Source organism: Ovis aries, chromosome 12 (genome assembly GCF_016772045.2).
Source record: "Ovis aries strain OAR_USU_Benz2616 breed Rambouillet chromosome 12, ARS-UI_Ramb_v3.0, whole genome shotgun sequence".
Taxonomy (NCBI): domain Eukaryota; kingdom Metazoa; phylum Chordata; class Mammalia; order Artiodactyla; family Bovidae; genus Ovis; species Ovis aries.
In genome coordinates, this window is record NC_056065.1 from 55,695,010 (window position 1) to 55,715,829 (window position 20,820).

The 20,820-nt window shown below is 45.9% G+C and overlaps 1 protein-coding gene across 1 annotated transcript in view; it reads left to right on the forward strand.

Moving 5' to 3' along the window:
- TNN (tenascin N) overlaps positions 1–20,820 on the forward strand; it is a 59,695-nt gene that overhangs the window by 21,158 nt on the left and 17,717 nt on the right. The window contains exons 7-13 of the mRNA XM_042229129.2: positions 4,433–4,696; positions 7,701–7,964; positions 9,700–9,963; positions 11,751–12,014; positions 16,137–16,400; positions 18,991–19,121; positions 20,120–20,252. Of these exons, the coding sequence (XP_042085063.1) occupies positions 4,433–4,696; positions 7,701–7,964; positions 9,700–9,963; positions 11,751–12,014; positions 16,137–16,400; positions 18,991–19,121; positions 20,120–20,252 (1,584 nt within the window). The remainder of the gene's footprint in view (positions 1–4,432; positions 4,697–7,700; positions 7,965–9,699; positions 9,964–11,750; positions 12,015–16,136; positions 16,401–18,990; positions 19,122–20,119; positions 20,253–20,820) is intronic.

Consider the following 20,820-nt stretch of genomic DNA (forward strand, 5'->3'; position numbering starts at 1 on the left):
AGAGAAGGCTGATCCTGGAGTCCAGTGGCGTCCCACACACGTGACGGGAATCCTAGTCTATCCTATTGATAGACTTCTGTTTTGGACAGTCTCTTAGTGTCAAGATGCTCAGAGAAGCTGATAATCAGTTAGGAATCCGGTTTCAGAAGCTTGACTGTCCAAGTTTTAATCTCAGCTCTACCATTTACTAGCCGAGAGATTTGGGGCAACTTATTCCACTTCTGTTCCTCAGATTCTTGTCTAGTAAATGGGACATGTGGCTGTCTACATCACTGGGTTAGTGTGAGGATTACATGAATTAATCCATGTAAGTACCTGACATAGAGGTGGTGGTGGTTTAGTTGCTAAGTTGTATCCAACTCTGGGACCGCATGGACTGTAGCCCTCCAGCCTCCTCTGTCCATGGGATTCTCCAGGCAAGAAAATGGAATGGGTTGCCATTTCCTTCTTCTGACCCAGGAATTGAACCCAGGTCTCTTGCATTGCAGGCAGATTCTTTACCAACTGAGCTACAAGGGAAGCCCCTACCTGACACAGAGAGTGCTACATAAATCATAGTCGTGCTTATTTCTTGAAATGTGTCTTAGTCTGCTTGGGCTGCTATAGCAAAACACCATGGGTTGGTTGGCTTAAACAACAGAACCTTATTTCCTGCAGTTTTGGAGCCTGGAAATTCCCATGATCTGGGTGCCAGTTGATTCATTTATCAGTGAGGGCCCTCTTCTCGACTTACAGATGCTTCCTTCATGTTTACATGCTGGAGAGGGGGAGGTTCTGGTCTCCTTTTTCTCAGAGAGACATTAATCCCACCATGAGAGCCCCATCCTTATGGTCTCATCTAAAACTCATTCCCTCCTAAGGGTCCCTCCTCCAAATACCATCAAATGAGGGGTTAGATCTTCTACATATACATTTTGAAAAGACACAAACATTCAGTGCACGTTAATCTGCATTTGACCTGGAAGCATTTCATGGTCCATAGCTGAGGCCACGTGGTCTTTGTCTCCTCCAGGGGAAGAAGCAGTTGGCAGTAAGGGTGGTGAGATCTAGATTTGTTTAAAGTCAGGGTCAGAAAACCTTCTACAGAAGGCCAGAGAGTAAATATTTTCAGCTTTGGGGACCACACAGTTTCTGGTGGTCTACTCCACTCTGCCACTGAAATGAGAAAACAGCCATAGACAGTATGTAAATGAACGGGCATGACTGTGTTCTAAAAACACTTGATTTATGTCATTAGGCAGTGGGTCAGATTTGGCCGATGGACTGACCATAGATTACCAGATCCCGGGTTATATTACACGTGGCCTACCATTTACCAGGATTTCGGGTGTTGTGAATAGAACATGTGGGTCAACCTTTCAAGAAAACATTTATTTATGTATTACTTATTTTTGACAATGCTGGATCTTTGTTGCTGTGCACGGGTTTTCTCTAGTTGTGGCGGGGGGAGCTAGTGGGGCCACTCTAGTCGTGATGTGTGGGCTTTTCGTTGAGGTGACCTGCCTGGTTCAGGAGCACAGGCTCTAGGCTCGTGGGCTCAAGTAGTTGTGGTGCACAGGCTTTGTCTCCCTGTAGCATGTGGGGTCTTCCTGGACCAAGGACTGAACCCATGTCTCCTGCATTGGCAGGTGGATTCTTAACCACTGGACCACCAGGGAAGTCCCTGGGTCAACCTTTTTAAGACAGTGAAAGCTGTAATAAAGAAGAGGTTTCCTTGCTCGCAGGTGAGGGCGGTGTGAATAAGTACCACAGATTAGAGGAGCTACTGGTGTGGTACTGCCGGGGGTGTCAGGCACGGAGCCGGGCTCTGGGGATACAGAGGTAAAAGACATGGTTTGTGCTCATACCTTGTTCACAGTCCTCTGGGTAAAGAAGACAAGTGAGAAAGATAAAGTGCAGTGACTTATGTTGTATTAACATAACCCTGGAACAACGGGAATCTGAAAAAAGGTAGGGGTGAGAGGGCTCACGGCAGCCCACAGGCGGAGGGGACACCTGAAGAGTCTAGAAGGATGGGTGGCTGTTAGCAGTGGGAGCAGCACATGCAGAGAAGGACGGGGAGGCCTGGCGTGCTGCAATCCCTGGGGTTGCAAAGAGCCGGACGCGACTGAGCGACTGAACAGCAAAGGTGTGGGAATATGACAGGCTGGTTTTCTGTCGTGGCTTAACATCAGCTTATCTTGGTAATGTTGTCTTCAGCGGTGTTTATGGTGGGTAGGTCTGTGAGAGGAGTGGAGTGTGGAAAGATGAGGCTGGGACAGAGAAGGCAGCTCCGAATCCCAGGATAAATTGTCCTTTCATGTCAGCTGTCGGTGGTACATTCTGAGCACCTGTGCTCCTTCTGGCATGTTCTCCCTTGTCTGTGTATCCCACCGAGCTGGCCTGGCCACCCTGGCAAGTTATGGTGTACAGGTCTGAAATAAAGCTGTTGTCACAGAAAGCTTAGCCTTTCAAGGAGGTGGTTTTTGAAACAGGAGATGCTAATCATGCTAGAGGCATGCTAATCATTATACCTGATTTCTTAGATTTTTGACTTTTTAAAGGGTTTACATTTTGAGGAGAAAGTGATATTTCATACCTTAAGTCACACTTGTAATAGCAAAGAGCTCATATTTAAGATTTACTATGCAATATCTCATTTACCATTTATCATAAACAGAGGTAGGTACTGATATTTCCTTCTTTGTAGAGACAAGGAGACCAAGGTTTAAGTTGTACAGTTTGTTCTAAGTTGGCAACCAGGAAATAGTGGAACCCAGGTTTCAACTCAGTTTAACTGCACAGAAACTCAGACAAGTAGGATTATTTTTATCCACCTAGACATCAAATAAATTCATTTTGAAAGTCTCCCAGCTCTCTGGCCTCAGACAAAATGTTTTATATGGAAAGAACTGACAGCTTCTACTTATTGGATATTTTTCTTTCAAAAGAAAATATTAGATCTGATGCAAAGATTTATTGAAGTGTAACTGCTTTCCATGCTAAGGGTCGGACATGACTGAGTGACTTCGCTTTCACTTTTTACTTTCATGCATTGGAGAAGGAAATGGCAACCCACTCCAGTGTTCTTGCCTGGAGAATCCCAGGGACGGGGGAGCCTGGTGGGCTGCCATCTATGGGGTCGCACAGAGTCGGACACGACTGAAGTGACTTAGCAGCAACTGCTTTCCAGTATAAGGAGTCAGGAACTAAAAGAGTACACTATGTAAATCCAGGGTAATGGACAAATGTGTTTATGAAGATGAATTCTTTTTATCCAAAGGCAACTTGTAGAGAAAAGTTTATAGACTTGAGACTCAATATAGGCTTTGTCTGCAAACCTTACTTTTCATTAAATGCAAATGGCTCATTCTTGGAATCTTCAGATCACTTACTTAATTAAACCCTTAAGTTATCCCAACTATTGGCATATAACACACTCTGAAATTTGTTGAGGTCGTCATTTTGGTTGTTTGTGTGCTGGCCTTTCACAAATTAGTCAGTTGGCAAATGGTACACTTTTTCATCTCTTAAAGAAATTGACAGCCCCCAGAACCTAGTGACCCATCAGGTGACGGAGAACACGGCCACTGTCTCCTGGGACCCAGTGCAGGCCGTCATCGACAGGTACCTGGTGCGCTACACCTCTGCTGATGGAGACACCAGGGAGGTTCCAGTGGGGAAGGAGCAGAGCAGCACCGTCCTAACGGGCCTGAGGCCAGGCGTGGAGTACACGGTCCATGTGTGGGCTGAGAAGGGGAACCGGGAGAGCAGGAAGGCTGACACCAAGGCCCCGACAGGTAATAAGAGAAAGATGGTCAATGGGGATTGAAGTTTGAGGGTGTGGATTTGAGTGTGCATGGTAACAAAAGATGTGTCTTGAGTTGAGAGACTTTGCAAAGAAGAGACTGAAAGCTCAAAGGAGACAGTGAGTCCTAGTGGTGATCTCATTGTGCTGCCCTTCCTGACAGTGACAGCTACTCATGGAGCCACTCAGCCAACTAGAAGACAGAAGGAAAGCTGTGCGGTGGCTGTGTTTTTAGCAGACTCAGTCAAGATACTGATAGGATCTGGTCATTGCAATGATTATGATAGTACTTCTGGAATGATTGCTTGGGAAGTAGCCCCTGATAGAATGGTAAATTAGATACCCCAAAATCATGCCAGATACTTAATGGATTGTTTTGATGTGCCATAATATTGCTAAGAAGACAGTGTTCCTCCCACATTTTAGGGAGTCGGAAGCTAAGGAAGTATGTCAGGTTTATAACGAGCAGTCCTTTGATGTGGAGAACAAGGGGTTACTTTCTCCCTTGACTCCCACCAGGGAATCTGGGATGGGAAAGCCATTGTCTTGTGCTAAGAGGGCTCTAGGAGATAAAAAATCTCTGTGATGGGGTGATGGGTATCTTGTTGCTTCAAGGCTTAGTCTTTCCCAAATGTTTTCTTAAAGAAATCGACAGCCCCCAAAACCTGGTGACCGAGCAGGTGACAGAGAACACGGCCACCGTCTCCTGGGACCCGGTGCAGGCCGTCATCGACAGGTACCTGGTGCGCTACACCTCTACTGATGGAGACACCAGGGAGGTTCCGGTGGGGAAGGAGCAGAGCAGCACCATCCTGACGGGCCTGAGGCCAGGCGTGGAGTACACGGTCCACGTGTGGGCCCAGAAGGGGGACCGGGAGAGCAGGAAGGCCGACACCAAGGCCCCGACAGGTAATGGAGCACGTATTGTCACTGTATCACTGCTAAGCTCATGGTCTGTCTAGGTCGGTTTTCCTTCTCTCACCTTAACAGAAAGAGAGGCTTAAGGACGAGCAGACTGGTATCCTCGCATAGGAAATTGTGTATCCCTTTCTTCCATGGCATGCCTTCTCTTAGAATGTGTAGCTCGTCCTGTTTGGTTAAAGACCAAAGTTTAGGCTTTCAACACTGACGTTCCTGCTCACGGTCCTTTGTTCTCAGTGCACCTGCTTTGTTGTTTACAGCTAAAGCCTTCCCCTTCATAAGGAATAAATATAAAGAACACACAAGTAATGATCATCCAGAGGGATGGGCTGATCCAAAACCAAATTTCTTCCTTCCTCACCAGTTTAAAGCCTTTCCACAGTGCTTATTTTTGTTTCTGCCCTTTGGATGAACATTTTTGTAGAAATGATGGTGTTTTATTGGTTCAAAGTAAGCAAATGTCTAAGTCACTTTAAGCCCCCAATATGTTTCATCTTGATAATTAAGATATCTACATCCAAGTAATTGTACATACTTTATTGAAAGTTAAACCTGCTCTTCTTCATCAGCTTGGGCCATTTGTGGGTGGACTGCCTGCCACGGAAGGGGTCGTGCTCGGCTTCTCTTATATTTCTCCTCTGTTCTTCAAGCACTGTTCTTCCAGAGTGCTAGCTAGACTTTCTGACCCATTAATGTTTAGTGTGTGGGAGTTAAGGGGTCAGCAGGAGGAGAGGTGAGAGATCTCACTTGATAGTAACAGTCACAGCTGGCTTAAGTCTGCCAATGGTGCCTAACAAGGATTAAAACCAACTTTTCCTTCATGGAACACTTCCTTGGGTTCTTCAGAGACAGCTCATCTGTCCTCTTCCCTCAGCTTTCACTGGTGGGTGAAAGTGACCTGTGGGCACCTGTACCTCTCTTACTGGTCACCCACTTCTCTTCCTCTGCTCACACATCTGGGGGTGCCCACCACTGCCCTTCTGGTGGGGTCTCTTCACCCCTCTGAGTGATTCCCTTCAATAGCTCCTAAAGTAACCCCAGGTGGGCTATCCTTGCCTTGGTCCACATCTGGTCCACGTGGAACACACATGCACCCTTTGTCCATGCAGCCAGATATATGTTTTTTTTTCCCCCCCAATGCTGCAGCGTCTGCTTTCTCTGCGGCAAGGCAACCAGCAGTTTTTTCACATCTCAGATATTTTTTGCACAGGTCAGACACCAGCCCATGGTGTTCCCTAAGCCCTGGTCATGTTTTCTCAACCTGGGCACTGTTGATAATTCTTTGTTGCAGGGTCTGTCTTGTGCACTGTAGCATGTTTAGCAGCACCACTGACCTCCACCCATTTGGGGCCAGGAGCCTCCCTCTGCCACACTGAACCGAGGTCACCCCTGGTTGAGAACTTTTGCTCTAGAGTACACCTGTGCAGGTCGGTAAGGGATCCTATTGCAACTGCTTACTCGAGGCTTGGCCCTCACCCATGGGACTCTCCGTGTAACTCTTTTCAAAGAAATCCACTCTTTAAGTCCCACCTCTTTGTGCTCTCCAACCTCATTCATAGTCTAGTTGATTGATCAATCAAAGGCCACAAAACTGTTGCACCCACCTTGGCTTTGGACCCTCAGGTTGGAATGTATATACTGATTTTCTTGGGGTCAGGCCTAAGCTAAGATAAGAATGGTCTCACTTGAACATATGATTGTAAGTCTATGATAAGACCTTGGGTAATGGCTTTTGCAATCAACTATAGGCATATCTCTAAAATATTGTGCTTGTTTCCACATTACTGCAATAAAGTGAACATCATAATAAAGAAACTCACATGAATTTTTTGTTTGCCAGTGCATATAAAAGTTACATTTACACTGTGCTATAGTCTATGAAATGTACAATAGCATAATGCCTAAAAAATGTATATACTTAATTAAAAATACTTTTTTGCTAAAAATGCTCATCATTATGTGAGCCTTCAGCAAACTGAGTACCATTGAAGATCACTTATCCCAGATCACCAAAACCAATATAATAAGAATGAAAAAGTTTGAAATATTATGAGCATTACCAAAATGTGCCACAAAGACATAGAGTGAGCAAATGCTGTTGGCAAATGCAAAATGGTGCCAATAACTTGCTGTGTGCAGGATTGCCATAGACTTTTGATTTGTGAAAAGTGTAATATCTATGATGCACAATAAAGAGAAGCACAATAAAACTAGGTATGCCCGTATTTGGAACAGAGAAGTGCTGTTATTCTCTTGGTGAATACATTTTTGAATACATTATCTATGTGCAGTATGGAGAAATATAATCTTGTGCATTTGTAAAATATCGACAAACTGCATCATTTAAAATAGCTTGTGGTCACTGGACATGCACTCTGTGCCAGAAACTGTTATAAAGGGCATGTTATTAAGTCCTATGCTACCCAACTCTACAGAATATGTACTCATTATCTCCCTATGCCTTTTTTTCCCATAAACACTGATAACCATATTATAGTCAAGACCCCTTTCTACATGACATTTGTTTGTCTTGGTTTTCAGAGCTACCCTGGAGAGATGTACAATAACTATTGAACACCCCCGTTTTACAGATGCAGAGAAGTGAAGTGACTTGCCCAGGGTCACAAAGCAAGTTAATAACTTATGAGATTAGATGCATGCATGGACCAGTAGGGCTCAAAGGTACCTGAGTCCATCCAACCTGAAGGCAAGATTTACAGATTAAGAAACTGAGGCCCAGCCAGAGACAGCTGGGTTGTCCAGGGCCACGGCTCTCCTGACTCCGGGTCTACTACTCATTCCGCTGTTCTGTGCTTCCTCCTTGAAAATGCTCACGTCTGGATGTATAAAGAGGTCTATGTCTGCGAAACGACTGAACCCTGACATATGAGATGGGAAAATTATGAGAACAGGAAACCACCCCACCCCAAGCAACGTGGCCACAAGATCTCGCTCTGTGAATAGTGTTTATTGATCAGCATCTTCCTTTCAGACATTGACAGCCCCAAAAACCTGGTGACCGAGCAGGTGACAGAGAACACGGCCACTGTCTCCTGGGACCCAGTGCAGGCCGTCATCGACAGGTACCTGGTGCGCTACACCTCTGCTGACGGAGACACCAGGGAGGTTCCGGTGGGGAAGGAGCAGAGCAGCACCGTCCTGACGGGCCTGAGGCCGGGCGTGGAGTACACGGTCCATGTGTGGGCCCAGAAGGGGGACCAGGAGAGCAGGAAGGCCGACACCAAGGTCCCAACAGGTAAGGGAGCATTGCTCTTTAGAAATGGAAGCCCTGACATGCTAAAGTCAATGGCTGGTCAAGTTTTGTGTTCCTGAACTGACAGTGGCAGAATTGATGATTTCTGGAAGAGCAGGAGAGTAGACTTCTGCCAAACCACACACCATCCCTCACTTCCTTTTTACACATTACATCAAAATAAGGGGCTCACATTTGGCCTCATACTTTGATCTTGCAAAGATAAATGGTGATTGGTTTTATCCATCTACTGTCTCTCCAACTATATATTTAGTTTGTGATCAATCATTAAATATTTCTTCTTGAAAGGAAACAAAGAAGCCACATGTTAGGATCTGTGAGGTAAGTACCTTAGGAAAATGACTTGCGCTGCAGTCTCTTCAGAACAAGGAAGTCTTACTGCTTTCTTAGTGGATAAATTCTCTTTTGATTACTCTGTACTCCATTCTGAGGATCCTAAGGTTGCACTTTTAAACAGTAATGGTTCATAATTTTTAAAGCTCTTTCATCTCTGTTTTTCATTTTTTAAGAACAGACTTATTGAGTTATAATTTACATACTATAAAGTCCACCTTTTTATAGTGTGTGTGATTCAGTGGCTTTTAGTATATGCAGAATTGTGCAGCCATCACCACTGTCTAATTCAGAATTTTTTCATCATTCCTAAAACAAACCCCAGACGTTAGCAGTTGTTCCCCAGCACTGCTTCCTCCAGCCTTAGAAAGCTACATACTTCCTGTCTGTAGAGAGTTCCTTATTCTGGACATTTCATATGAATAGATTCATGGAATATGTGGCCCTTTGTGGCTGACTTCACTCACTAAGTATTATATTTTCAAGGTTCATCCATGTTGTAGCTTGTGTCCATACATTTTATTGCCGAATAATATTTCATTACATGGATCTAATTCATTTTGTTTATCCATTTGTCAGTTGATGAGCATTTGGGTTGTTTACACTTTGGGGCTATGGTGAATAATGATGCTGTGAGCATTTATGAATGAATTTTTGTGTGGGCATATGTTTTCAATTCTTTTGGCTATATACCTAAGAGTGGAATTCCTGGGTCATATGGTAACTCTGCGCTTAACTGTTTGAGGAGCTGCCAAATTGTTTCCAGAGCAGTGGCACTATTTTACATTCCTACCAGCAATGAATGAGAATTATATTCTTCATTTCATTGGTACTCAGAGGAATTCATTGAGATGGGTAGAGCAGGAATCAATATCCCCATTTTACAGTTGAGAAACCTCAAATACAGAGATGTGAATGATTTCGACAAGTCACAAAGTTAGCTGATGATTCATGGAATATTCATGGAATATTATGGTACCTTAAAATCTATTTGGCAAGGCCCACATTTTACAAATGAGGGATGGAGACCCAGCCAGGGGAGGCAGAGTTGTGCAGGGCCGCTGCTGGCTGATGATTGAGCTGGACCTAGAGCCCAGGTCTGCTGGCTGCAGCCCGCAGCTCCTCCTGGTGGTCCTCCACTCTGCCTCCCGGGCTGGGATTGGAATGGAGCTCTTCTGACTCTGGATCCGGTGCCCATTCTGCTGTCCCGTGCCGCCTCCTTGAGGATCCAAGACTCCAGCTGTGGTGAGAAGACCTACATCCATGAAACAACTAAAAATAGGAGACATAGGAGACAGGAAAACCATAAGAGTGGAGACTGCCTCACCCCAAGGAACATGGTCTCACTCTCTGGTGCTTGCTAATAGTGTACTTCACCTTTTAGACATCGACAGCCCCCAAAACCTGGTGACTGAGCAGGTGACAGAGAACACGGCCACTGTTTCCTGGGCCCCGGTGCAGGCCGTCATCGACAGGTACCTGGTGCGCTACACCTCTGCTGATGGAGACACCAGGGAGGTTGAGGTGGGGAAGGAGCAGACCAGCACCGTCCTCACAGGCCTGAGGCCGGGCATGGAGTACACGGTCCACGTGTGGGCCCAGAAGGGGGACCGGGAGAGCAGGAAGGCCGACACCAAGGCCCCGACAGGTAACACAGTACTGTTCTTTGGTAATGTAAGGCCTGTCATGCTAAAGCTATGCCTCATCTAGTTTTGGTTTCCTGAACTGAAAACTGGCAGAGCTGATGATTTATGGAAGAGCAGGATGGTGTTCCATCATAATGTACTGCATATTCCACCTCTCATTTCCCTTTAACTGGTTTCTTTACAAGTCAGGGACACCTGGCAGCCTCCAAGCTACAGGTCTGCTGTGACTGATGGTCAGGTCCTGCCAGTGCTCCTTCCCAGTGTGTGAGCCTACTCTTCAGTATTAAGGCTCTCCTGTTGAGTTTGTGCTTGGAAACAGAAAATGAAAATCAAATGCCATGAATATTAACTGTAATGTGTTCAAAACTCAGCTTCAAAAAGTAGACTTTACATCTACCAAAGTGAGTAGTTGTATATGGTTTGCGTTACTATAATGAGTTATTTGAGGATAAGGATAATTTCTATGTTATGTTCTGGCTTCCCTGGTGGCTCAGTGGTAAAGAATCCACCTGCAATGCAGGAGCTGCAGGTTTGACCCCTGGGTCAGGAAGACCCCCTGGAGGATGGCAAGGCAACCCACTCCAGTATTCTTGCCTGGAGGATCCCATGGACAGAGGAGCCTGGCGGGCTACAGTCCATGGGGTCACAAAGAGTCAGACATGGCTGAAGTGACTTAGCACACACACACATGTGCATGGGTTTATGTCTGAACTGTCTATAGTTGATTTATAATATTGTGTTATTTTCAGGTGTAACTTCTAGGTTATATTCTCACCTTATTGTGAAAGAGATGTATGATTATATCTCTGTACCGTGATTTAGCCAGCAAACCAGCATTACAAGTTAATCTATGATCTGCTAAAGCATATTAAAACTGGATTTTAATTTTGCTGATTCATTTAACAACATATATTGAGCATTTTCCATGGGCCCTACTCCTTCCTAGGCAATGGGAACCCCAAGGGGAGTAGAATATAGCCCTCTTCCTCTGGGAGCTTATATTGGCATCTGGCTGGTAGAATCATCTTGTATAAACTGAGAGGTCTTTGTTTCCATGATGCTAGAAACAAAATTTTTAGCTACTGTGGTGTTGGAGAAGACTCTTGAGAGTCCCTTGGACTGCAAGGAGATCCAACCAGTCCATACTAAAGATCAGTCCTGGGTGTTCATTGGAAGGACTGATGTTGAAGCTGAAACACCAATACTTTGGCCACCTGATGCTAAGAGCTGACTCATTTGGAAAGACACTGATGCTGGGAAGGATTGAGGGCAGGAGGAGAAGGGGATGACAGAGGATGAGATGGTTGGATGGCATCACCAACTCAATGGACATGGGTTTGGGTAAACTCCAGGAATTGGTGATAGACAGGGAGGCCTGGTGTGCTGTGGTTCATGGGGTCGCAGAGTCAGACATGACTGAGCGACTGAACTGAACTGCACTGATCAGAGACCATGTCTTCTTCAACTGAACCCTGCAAACTGTCTAGTCCCATTCCTTGTATATAGTGGGCATTTGACATATGCTTAATGAATGAATAAAGAGATTTGTCTTGCTTAAAGTCTTGGTAGAGGTAATAGTATAGATGCTCAGACTTTGGTCTACTGTACGTTCTCCTTGAGGAGTCAAAGTCTTTATGGGGAGAGAAGACATACGTCCATGATGCAGTTAGAGCATGCAGGATGGAAATCCCATGAAACATGAAAGGGTGTCACCCCCAGCAAGGTGGCTGTGATTTTCTCCACTCTGTGGCCTATTACTAATGCTTATTGATTGTTGTTGTCTTTTCAGACATTGACAGCCCCCAAAACCTGGTGACCAAGCAGGTGACGGAGAACACGGCCACCATCTCCTGGGACCCGGTGCAGGCCGTCATCGACAGGTACCTGGTGCGCTACACCTCTGCTGACGGAGACACCAGGGAGGTTCCAGTGGGGAAGGAGCAGAGCAGCACCGTCCTGACGGGCCTGAGGCCGGGCGTGGAGTACACGGTCCACGTGTGGGCCCAGAAGGGGGACCAGGAGAGCAGGAAGGCTGACACCAAGGCCCTGACAGGTAACAGGAGGGACAAGAAAAGTAAACTAGGGTTTTTCACTCTGGGCCGATCTACTGCTGCTGAATTATGTCACTGCTGCTTTTGTGGCCCATGTCATCAGGGACTGTGGATCATTTTAGGAGTTTACAGTAAAACAAAACAAAACAACAAACTCCAGTCACCTAAAGAAAGAACAAAGCGTAATAATGGGCTCAGTACTGAGTAATACCATGAATGTCTTAAAACTGTTTTCCGAAGCCTGTGTTTTTAATGACGATGCTTCTTCAGCTATAGGAAATTATAGGGAATAAGATAGAGCCAATATAAAATTCTTAAAGCCACTGCATTAAAGTACTGTTTTGTAGCAAGCTATTTGATTTTATTTTTTACTTAATAGGTGTTGTTTAGATTAAAGGAACAAGTGTAACTTTTGGCAGTTGAAGTTCAGTGTTCATTTCAACATGCAGCTAAATTTTAATGAACATTTTCTAAGTGCCAGGCCTGGAATATAGCAGTAAACAAAATAAACATGATTCCTACTATCTTGAAGTCCAGTGGGAAAGACAGATAGTCAACAAGCAAATGCATTTATAACTATAAATTATAAGTCTTGTGAAGGGGATGAACATGGTATATGTGTAGAGAATAACAGGGCAGGGATGAAATGGGGGAGTAGTAGATAACACAGGAAGCTCAAGCTGGTACTCTGTGACAACCTAGAGGGGTGGGATGGGATGGGAAGAGGAAGGGAGGTTCAAGAGGGAGGGAACATATGTATACCTATGGCTGATTCATGTTGATGTACTGCAGAAAACAACACAACATTGTGAAGCGATTATCCTCCAAATAAAAATAAATTTAAAAAAAAGATGCACATTGACAGAAACACCCAAATAACAGTGGCTTAAACAAGAAAGAAATTTATTTCTCTCTTGCGAAATGGTCAGAGCGTAAGGTGCCAAGGCTGATCTGATAGCTCCATGGTTCAGGAGACCCAGGCTCCTTCCATATTGTTGCTCAGCCATTCCTAGGGAGTTTTCCCAGAAAAGCCCAAATGAACTTCTTGGCCAATCCAATACATGGTCATCACCCATCCTCACTCCAGCCAGTGGAAAGGGGCGTGGGAAAGGGAAGAGATGCCTGCTCTGCGCATGTCACTCCTCACATTCCCCTGGCTAGACCGAAGACACAGTGTCCCTCACCACAAGCGGAATGGGAAATGGAGTCTTTAGCTTGATGGCCATGTGTCTAGCTTACAGTTCTGTTATACTGTCCCATCCAATACAGTGGCCACTAGCAACATGTGGCTATTTAAATTTTAATTAATTAACAGTAATTTAAAAATTACTTTGTTCTTGAAAGAAAAGCTATGACCAACTTAGACAGCATATTCAAAAGCAGAGACATTACTTCACTGACAAAGGTCCATCTAGTCAAAGCTATGGTTTCTCCAGTAGTCATGTATGGATGTGAGAGTTGAACCATAAAGAAAGCTGAGCGCTGAAGAATTGATGCTTTTGAACTGTGGTGTTGGAGAAGACTCTTGAGAGTCCCTTGGACTGCAAAGAGATCAAACCAGTCAATCCTAAAGGAAGTCAGTCCTGAATATTCATTGGAAGGATTGATGCTGAAGCCGAATCTCCAATACTTTGGCCACCTGATGCGAAGAACTGACTCGTTGGAAAAGACCCTGATGCTGAAGACTGAAGGCAGGAGGAGAAGGGGATGACAGAGGATGAGATGGTTGGATGGCATCACTGAATCAATGGACATGAGTTTGAGCAAGCTCCAGGGGTTGGTGATGGACAGGGAAGGCTGGCGTGCTGCAGTCCATGGGGTCGCAAAGAGTCGGACACAACTGAGGAATTGAACTGAACTGAACTGAATTTGAAAATGATTTCCTCAGTTGCACTAGTTACATTTCCAATGGTCAGTAGCCACGTGTGACTAACATATATATTCTACACTATTCCCATCATTGCAGAGAGATCTCTTGGACAGCGTGCTTGTAGAGGAAGGGCAGAAGGGGGTTGGGGAAAACTAGCCATCTTGGGCAGAGGGAAGAACAAGTGTGTGGCCCTGATTTGGAACAGCACAAGATGGTTGAAGAACTTGAAAGGAGGCTGGTGTTGCTGGAGCATAGAGGCCGGGAGAGAAAGTGGCATGAGATGATGGGGGCAGGGGGAAAGGTCAGGTCATATAGGACCACCCAGTACCTCAAAGAGGGAGCATGCTATATCTATTAGGAGAAGAATGGAATGAGGTAATATTCGTTTAAAAAAGGTCATTCAGGCCACAGTGAGGAGAATAAATGGGAGAGATGACAGGAGTAGAGGGGGAAGATTAGTCGAGTTGATAGAGAGAGATGGACAAGTGTGGCTGCAATAGGGATGAGAAAAGAGGACACCAGGGCACATATTTTGGAGGCATCAGTGATGGTGTTTGTTGATGGATGAGATGTGGAGCAGGAAGAAGGTGAGGAACCAAGTGTGACATCTATATCTGACTTGAGCAACATGGACAATTGGGGCATCTTCTGAGCAATAAACATTTGAGGAGGAACATTAAGACTTTTAAATGCTTAAGCTTGGGGTATTCATGGGATTTCTTGCTTAATTGAGAGACTTATTTATTGATTCTACAAGTATTTATTGAGTGTTTAGTACATGCTAGGTGCTGCGGTGGATATGCTCTTGTAGATATAAGTCAGGGACTCAGAATTGCTAGAAACACAGGGGCTCAGAATTGATAGGCACTGGGGAGCTGTGAGCATCCAGCTGGTGTTTAAAGCTGTGGAGGGACTTCCCTGGTAGTCCAGGGTTGAGAATCCATCTTCAAATGCAGGGGATGCAGGTTCGATCCCCAGTCAGGGAATTGAGATTTCACATGCTGAGCACCTCAACTAGAAAGCCCACGTGCCACACCTGGAGAGAAGCTCATGTGCCACCAGAAAAGATCCTGTGTGCTTCAACGAAGATCCCACGGGCTATGACTAAGACCTGACACAACCCTAAGTAAATGATTAGAATGTTAATAAAGCTGCGGACATGGCTGAGATCACCTATAGACAGAGAGGAAGAGAGGGCACCTCAGGTTCCCCTACATTTTCAGGTTGCTGATGGAAATCAAAGAGGAGGAGGCAGTTAAGAGAAACCCAGTGGAGTGTATAGTCATGGAAGCCAAGGGCTGAGAGTGTTTTGAGACAGTGGCTCAGCTCTACCAAATGCTGCTCAAAGGTCCAGCAAGGTGAGGATGACAGGTGTCCATTGAATTTGGCAAAATGAGGTTGTTGGTGACCTAGACTAGCAGTTATAGTGATGTGCTGTAGAAAATGCTAAACTTCGCTGAGCTGAGGAGTGAACAGAAGGTGGGATATACAGGCGGGTTCACCTGAGAAGTCTGTCGGTTAAGGGGAGCAGAGGGACGGGAGAGCCTAGAGCTTGTTTGTCTGGGAATGACGGGAGATGGGGAGAGACTGATGGCACAGGTGAGAGAGGGCAGATGAAAGGGAGCAAAGGCCTTGAGAAGGTGAAAGGGCTCAAAATTCAGGAGGAAAAGTATCTAGGTTTTTTGTCTAGTGTTTTTTGTTTCTTTATCTTTAGGCCATGCCACACAGCATGTGGGATCCCAGCTTCCTGAACAGGGATCGAACCCATGCCCCTGAATTGGCAACACAGAGTCTCAGCCACTGGACCACCAGGGAAGTCCCCAGAGTCCAAGTTTTAATGCAAGAAAACAGCAGGATCTTGGACAAGTCTTTTCAGTTCTCTAGATCTCCCTTCTCCTCCCCTTTTATGAAAGGGAAGAAGTTTGAAAGATGTAACTTCTCAGCTCTCGAATTCTGTGGAACAAAATAGCTATATACCATGGAGATAGCAAAACAGGTCCCTTCAGCTGCCATTTGGGTTGCTTGTCTTGTTGCTCAGAAGATTTTTATTTTTATGGGAACTAGAAGGACAAAAAATTTCCAAGGTCGATAAACTTGGAGAAGATCAAATTCCTTTCAGTTTTAATATAACATTTTTCCAGGGGTTTGTTTCCCCTGGAAAAATGTTTTCAGTGGAATTGTATTGTTAATAAAAGTATCATGAATGGTGATGTGTTCCTTTGGCCCTAAAATTCAGCATTTCCTTTTTAAAAAGAAATTGACAGCCCCCAGAACCTGGTGACCAAGCAGGTGACGGAGAACACGGCCACCGTCTCCTGGGCCCCGGTGCAGGCCGTCATCGACAGGTACCTGGTGCGCTACACCTCTGCTGATGGAGACACCAGGGAGGTTCCAGTGGGGAAGGAGCAGAGCAGCACCGTCCTGACGGGCCTGAGGCCGGGCGTGGAGTACACGGTCCACGTGTGGGCCCAGAAGGGGGACCGGGAGAGCAGGAAGGCCGACACCAAGGCCCCGACAGGTACTGTGAGGGGTGGGGCCACGGAGCCCTTCACACCTAACAGGAGATTGCCTTCCTCCGCATCTAGTCTGAGGAGGGGAGCAGGGAACACAGTGTTGCCCCAAAGGCATTCTTCAGAGTGCTTCCCTTTTTACCCTTCTGAGGTAATACATTGACAGACAGTTTAGGAAGGAAGTGGTGTGAAGGAAGCCTGTGTGGAAGGGGGCCTCCCTCACACCGTCTTCACCCAGCCCAGTGCCCAGCCTCTCCATCCTGACCTGAGGACCTGGCTGGGCCTCCATTCCAGTTTGGGGAAGAGGGAGGCGAGAAGCCCTTTCTGCCTCCATCTCCACACTGGGGGCAGTGGTGGAGCATCTTCCTTCTCTCACTGTCCCTCTCCAGTTGGCCACCAAATGGGCCTGGACTGCCTGTATTTTGTGTGCGTGATGAGGCCTCCCTGGGGCCTGACAGGATCACACAGCCCACACTGACGTCCTCGGGTCTGTTTGGACAGTCTGGGCACAGCCTGGCCATCCCCTGTGAGGCCACAGTATTACCATGCGTGGCCCCTGGAATGAGAGGTGCCTTGAATGTATTCGTTATTTTTATCAGTTACAGTTAACGGACATTTTTAGTAAAAAATAATACACGCTTATAGTGAAAATTTCCGAACTAAACAAAGGTGTGTAGAAAGAAACTCTTTTTCACGCCCAAGGCTCCCTGATACCCAGGACTTCTCTCTTGGGGTGGTCAGCATCTTCCTCCTTCCTTCTCCCCTTCCCTCCCTTCCTCCATCCCCATCTCCCCCCAACCCCCAGTCTCCCTCGGTCTTCCTTGCTCCTCTTCCTCTGTTCCTCTCTCTCTCTCTCTTTCTTCTTTATCTTCTCTTTGTTTTACTTTCCCCATTAATTTTTTAATTTTTTGCCTGCGCTGTGCAGTGTGTGAGATCTTAGTTCCCTGACCAGAGATCAAACCTGCACCCCCTGTAGTGAAAGCTCAGAGTCTTAACCAGCAAATCACCAGAGAAGCCCCCTCCCCGTTTTTAAAGACAATATGTAGAAATAACTAAGACAGACATCTCAGGTTCATAACCTGGGGATGATGGGTGGGCAGTCAAAGGGGTGGCAGAAGCCAGCTCAAGATATTTACGTAGTTTAGGTTTTCCTTTGATTTTGAAACCAGGAAATTCAGTTTTTCCGCGTGATGGATGGAATAAAACCCAGACCAGATGTTATGCTTTAGAAAGCCATACCGCGCTGATATTACAGAAACTCAAAATTTGTCAAAACATCCTAATTCGAAACAACAGCTGCCTGATTTCTATTAAAATACTGCATTTCAGTTCTCAGCTGAAATGCTACTGGGTAGAAAATAGCCTGGAGACATCTTTTTTGGAAACTTCTAAATTAAAATCACCCTCTATGATAATGATTTTGTAAAATGGAAATTTCCATTCATATCTTGTTTACTTTAAAAAAAAGTGAGCCGTCTGACCAATTACTGTGGCGTTGACTAGAATTTTTGCTGAGACGTAGTCTTCCTGGTCTAAGTGCATGCACACACCCGGGCTTTCCCTCTGGTGTTTGAGTGGAGAAGCGCGTGGGGATGAGAAGACATCTCTGCTTTTCCACCATCTCCGTTATCCCGTCTCCCTTTCTCTCCTCTTTTGTGCAGGCATCTCCTCTGCTTCCCCATTTTGTACAGGGTATGCTTCTAAGGCTGCACACTTAGTTACCTAAGACACAGAAGTTTATATTGCTGTACCAACTTAATTTCTATTATACGTTCCCATTCTGTTTGCTAGTTGGAAATCGCAGTAAATTTAGAGTCACGCTCTTCCTCAGGGCTGAGTGTGAGGTCTCAGGTGATTTTCCAAGGCCAGGCATGGGGTCCCATCCGGTTTTTCAGTCATCTTTCTGGGCAGGTGTTTACTGAGTGCCCCTGGTTTCTGTATGCAGGGGCCTTTCAGATCTGTTTTCCTCTGCTACGCCCAAACTCAGAGTGCCATTTACCACATCATACATACATATATATGCTGCATTGGGTCTTAGTCCTTCCTTGCCACTTTGGGAGCCCTGTCATCTCCAGGACTTTGCTGATCGAGGTTGCTCATACTCACCACTCTCTGTGGCTTCCCTGGTGGATCAGTCAGTAAAGAATCTGCCTGCAGTCCAGGAGACCTGGGCTTGATCCCTGGGTCAGGAAGAACCCCTGGAGAAGGAAATGGCAACCCACTCCAGTATTCTTGCCTGGAGAATCCCATCCTATGGACAGAGGCGCCTGGTGGGCTACAGTTTATGGGGTTACAAGAGTCAGACAGACTGAGTGAATAAACCACCACCACCACCACTCTCTGCAGATCTGCTGGGGAAGTGGGAGCCCAGGTTCACTCCCTCTGAAACTTACCCCTTAACTATCTTGTCCTCCATGGGTTTATACTTTTAGAAAAATAGATCCTAAAAACCTTATGGCAAAGAGGAATGGAGCCTGCTACTTGCTTGATAGGAAGAAGAAAATGGGAATGTGTAGGGAGAGAATATAAGCGGAAATCTCAAAAATTACCTCTTCTCATTACCTTAGTAATAATAATTACTTGATGTTTTATGTACAGACATTGACCCTCCCCAAAACCTTCATCCTTCTGCTGTAACCCACTCTGGTGGGGTATTGATCTGGACACCCCCCTCTGCCGAGATTGATGGCTATATTCTGACCTACCAGTTCCCGGATGGCACTGTGAAGGTACTGGACACTCGTCTTTTCTCTTCTGCCCCAGTCTCCATGTATAGCAACTCACTGGGGCCAACCGGCTTAATAGCTGGTCCCATGGCAACCTGCTTATGAATGTGTTGATCCCTACTGATCACTTGCTGTATGCAAGGGAGAATGCTAAACATGGTCATTTTTGAACAGTATACATGTGGTCTCATTTTATGGGACTTAGCTTCATGCCTGCTCCTTCCTAACTGCCTGTCACGTATCCGCTGGCCACACATCTGTCCTATGTTACTTCCCCAGTAAATGTTAGCTCCACGAGGACAGGGAATTTTTGTCTGCTTTGCCTCTCCTTGTGTCTAAAGTGTTAGGAACTTAGCACATGGTTTGTGTTCAATAAATATTTATTTAATGAATTTGATTAACCTTATTTCAAGAGTTATACCTCTCACCTGGAATTAGAAAGCCAACATATTTTTGTGACTTGTCCCAGTGGAAAGTTAGTGTTCTCTTTCCTTGAAAGAAAAAAGGGGGGAAGGAAAAAAGGAAAGGTACCTTGATTTATTCATTATCTCAGTGGTAAAGCTGCTCCTATAAGCCTAGGGAGAAAGGTTATTGAAAACCCAGTTATCTTCCTGCCTCAGATATCAGTGGCCAGCTTCACCTTGCCCATTGCTTTCTCAGCTTGGTGTTGCTAGCCTGTTGCAGCCAGGAGTGGCTGTTGTTGGTGCCCCAGCTTGTATCTGGAGGGCAGGAGACCTCCTGTGTGCTCCCCTTGAGGGTGCTCCCCTGGTGGCAGTGTGAGGTGCTGGTTCCCAGCTAGAGCTCCCAGAAGTGCTGAATCTCCATGGCACAGCCCTAAAGAGAAGTGGCTAGAACCTACTGGGATTCTGGGTTACTACTGAGCCCTCAAAAAGACAAAACTCTACCCTCCCAAGGAGCTTCTCTCATTAGCACCAGGGAGTGCTGTTGACACTGAGGGTGCTGCGGGTGATGAGTGAATGTCTACTGTCTTTGTTTGGTAGGAGGTGCAGCTTGGAAGAGGGGACCAGAGGTTTGAGTTGCAAGGCCTTGAGCAGGGTGTCACCCTCCCTGTCTCCTTAGTTGCCTTTAAGGATGATCGCCGGAGCAGGAGTGTATCTACCAACCTTTCCACAGGTAATGTGAGCTCGTGCACTCTGAACGAGAATGCAGTGCAGGACAAGCATGGGACAAGCCAGAAAATGTGTCCAAGGAAGAGCGAGTGGCGACAGGGCTCTGGATTTCTCTAGACAAGGGGAAATGGAAGTGGGGTTATGAATTCAGAAGAAATCCATCCCATGGTAAAGAGATGAAGGAAGGGAGTGAAGTGGAGTATTGTCTGGTGGAGGGGAAGGGGGGGTTTGGTCAGAGGAGGAAGTGATGTGAACTTGACCTTATTTGGTGGCACCAGTGGTAAAGAACCCCCCTGCCAACGCAGGAGATGTAAGAGACGTGGGTTCAATCTCTGGGTTGGAAAGACCTACTGGAGGAGGGCATGGCCAACCCACTCCAGTATTCTTGCCTGGGGAATCCCACAGACAGAGGCGTCTGGCAGCTTGCAGTGCATAGGATCGCAAAGAGTTGGACACTGAAGTAATTTAGCACACACAACTAGTACATTTGGGGGTTTTTGATGCGAGCAAGGTGAGTGAGAAAAATAAGACGTGAGTGAAGAGTTGGAAGATGCAGAGTAGTAGGAGTTTCC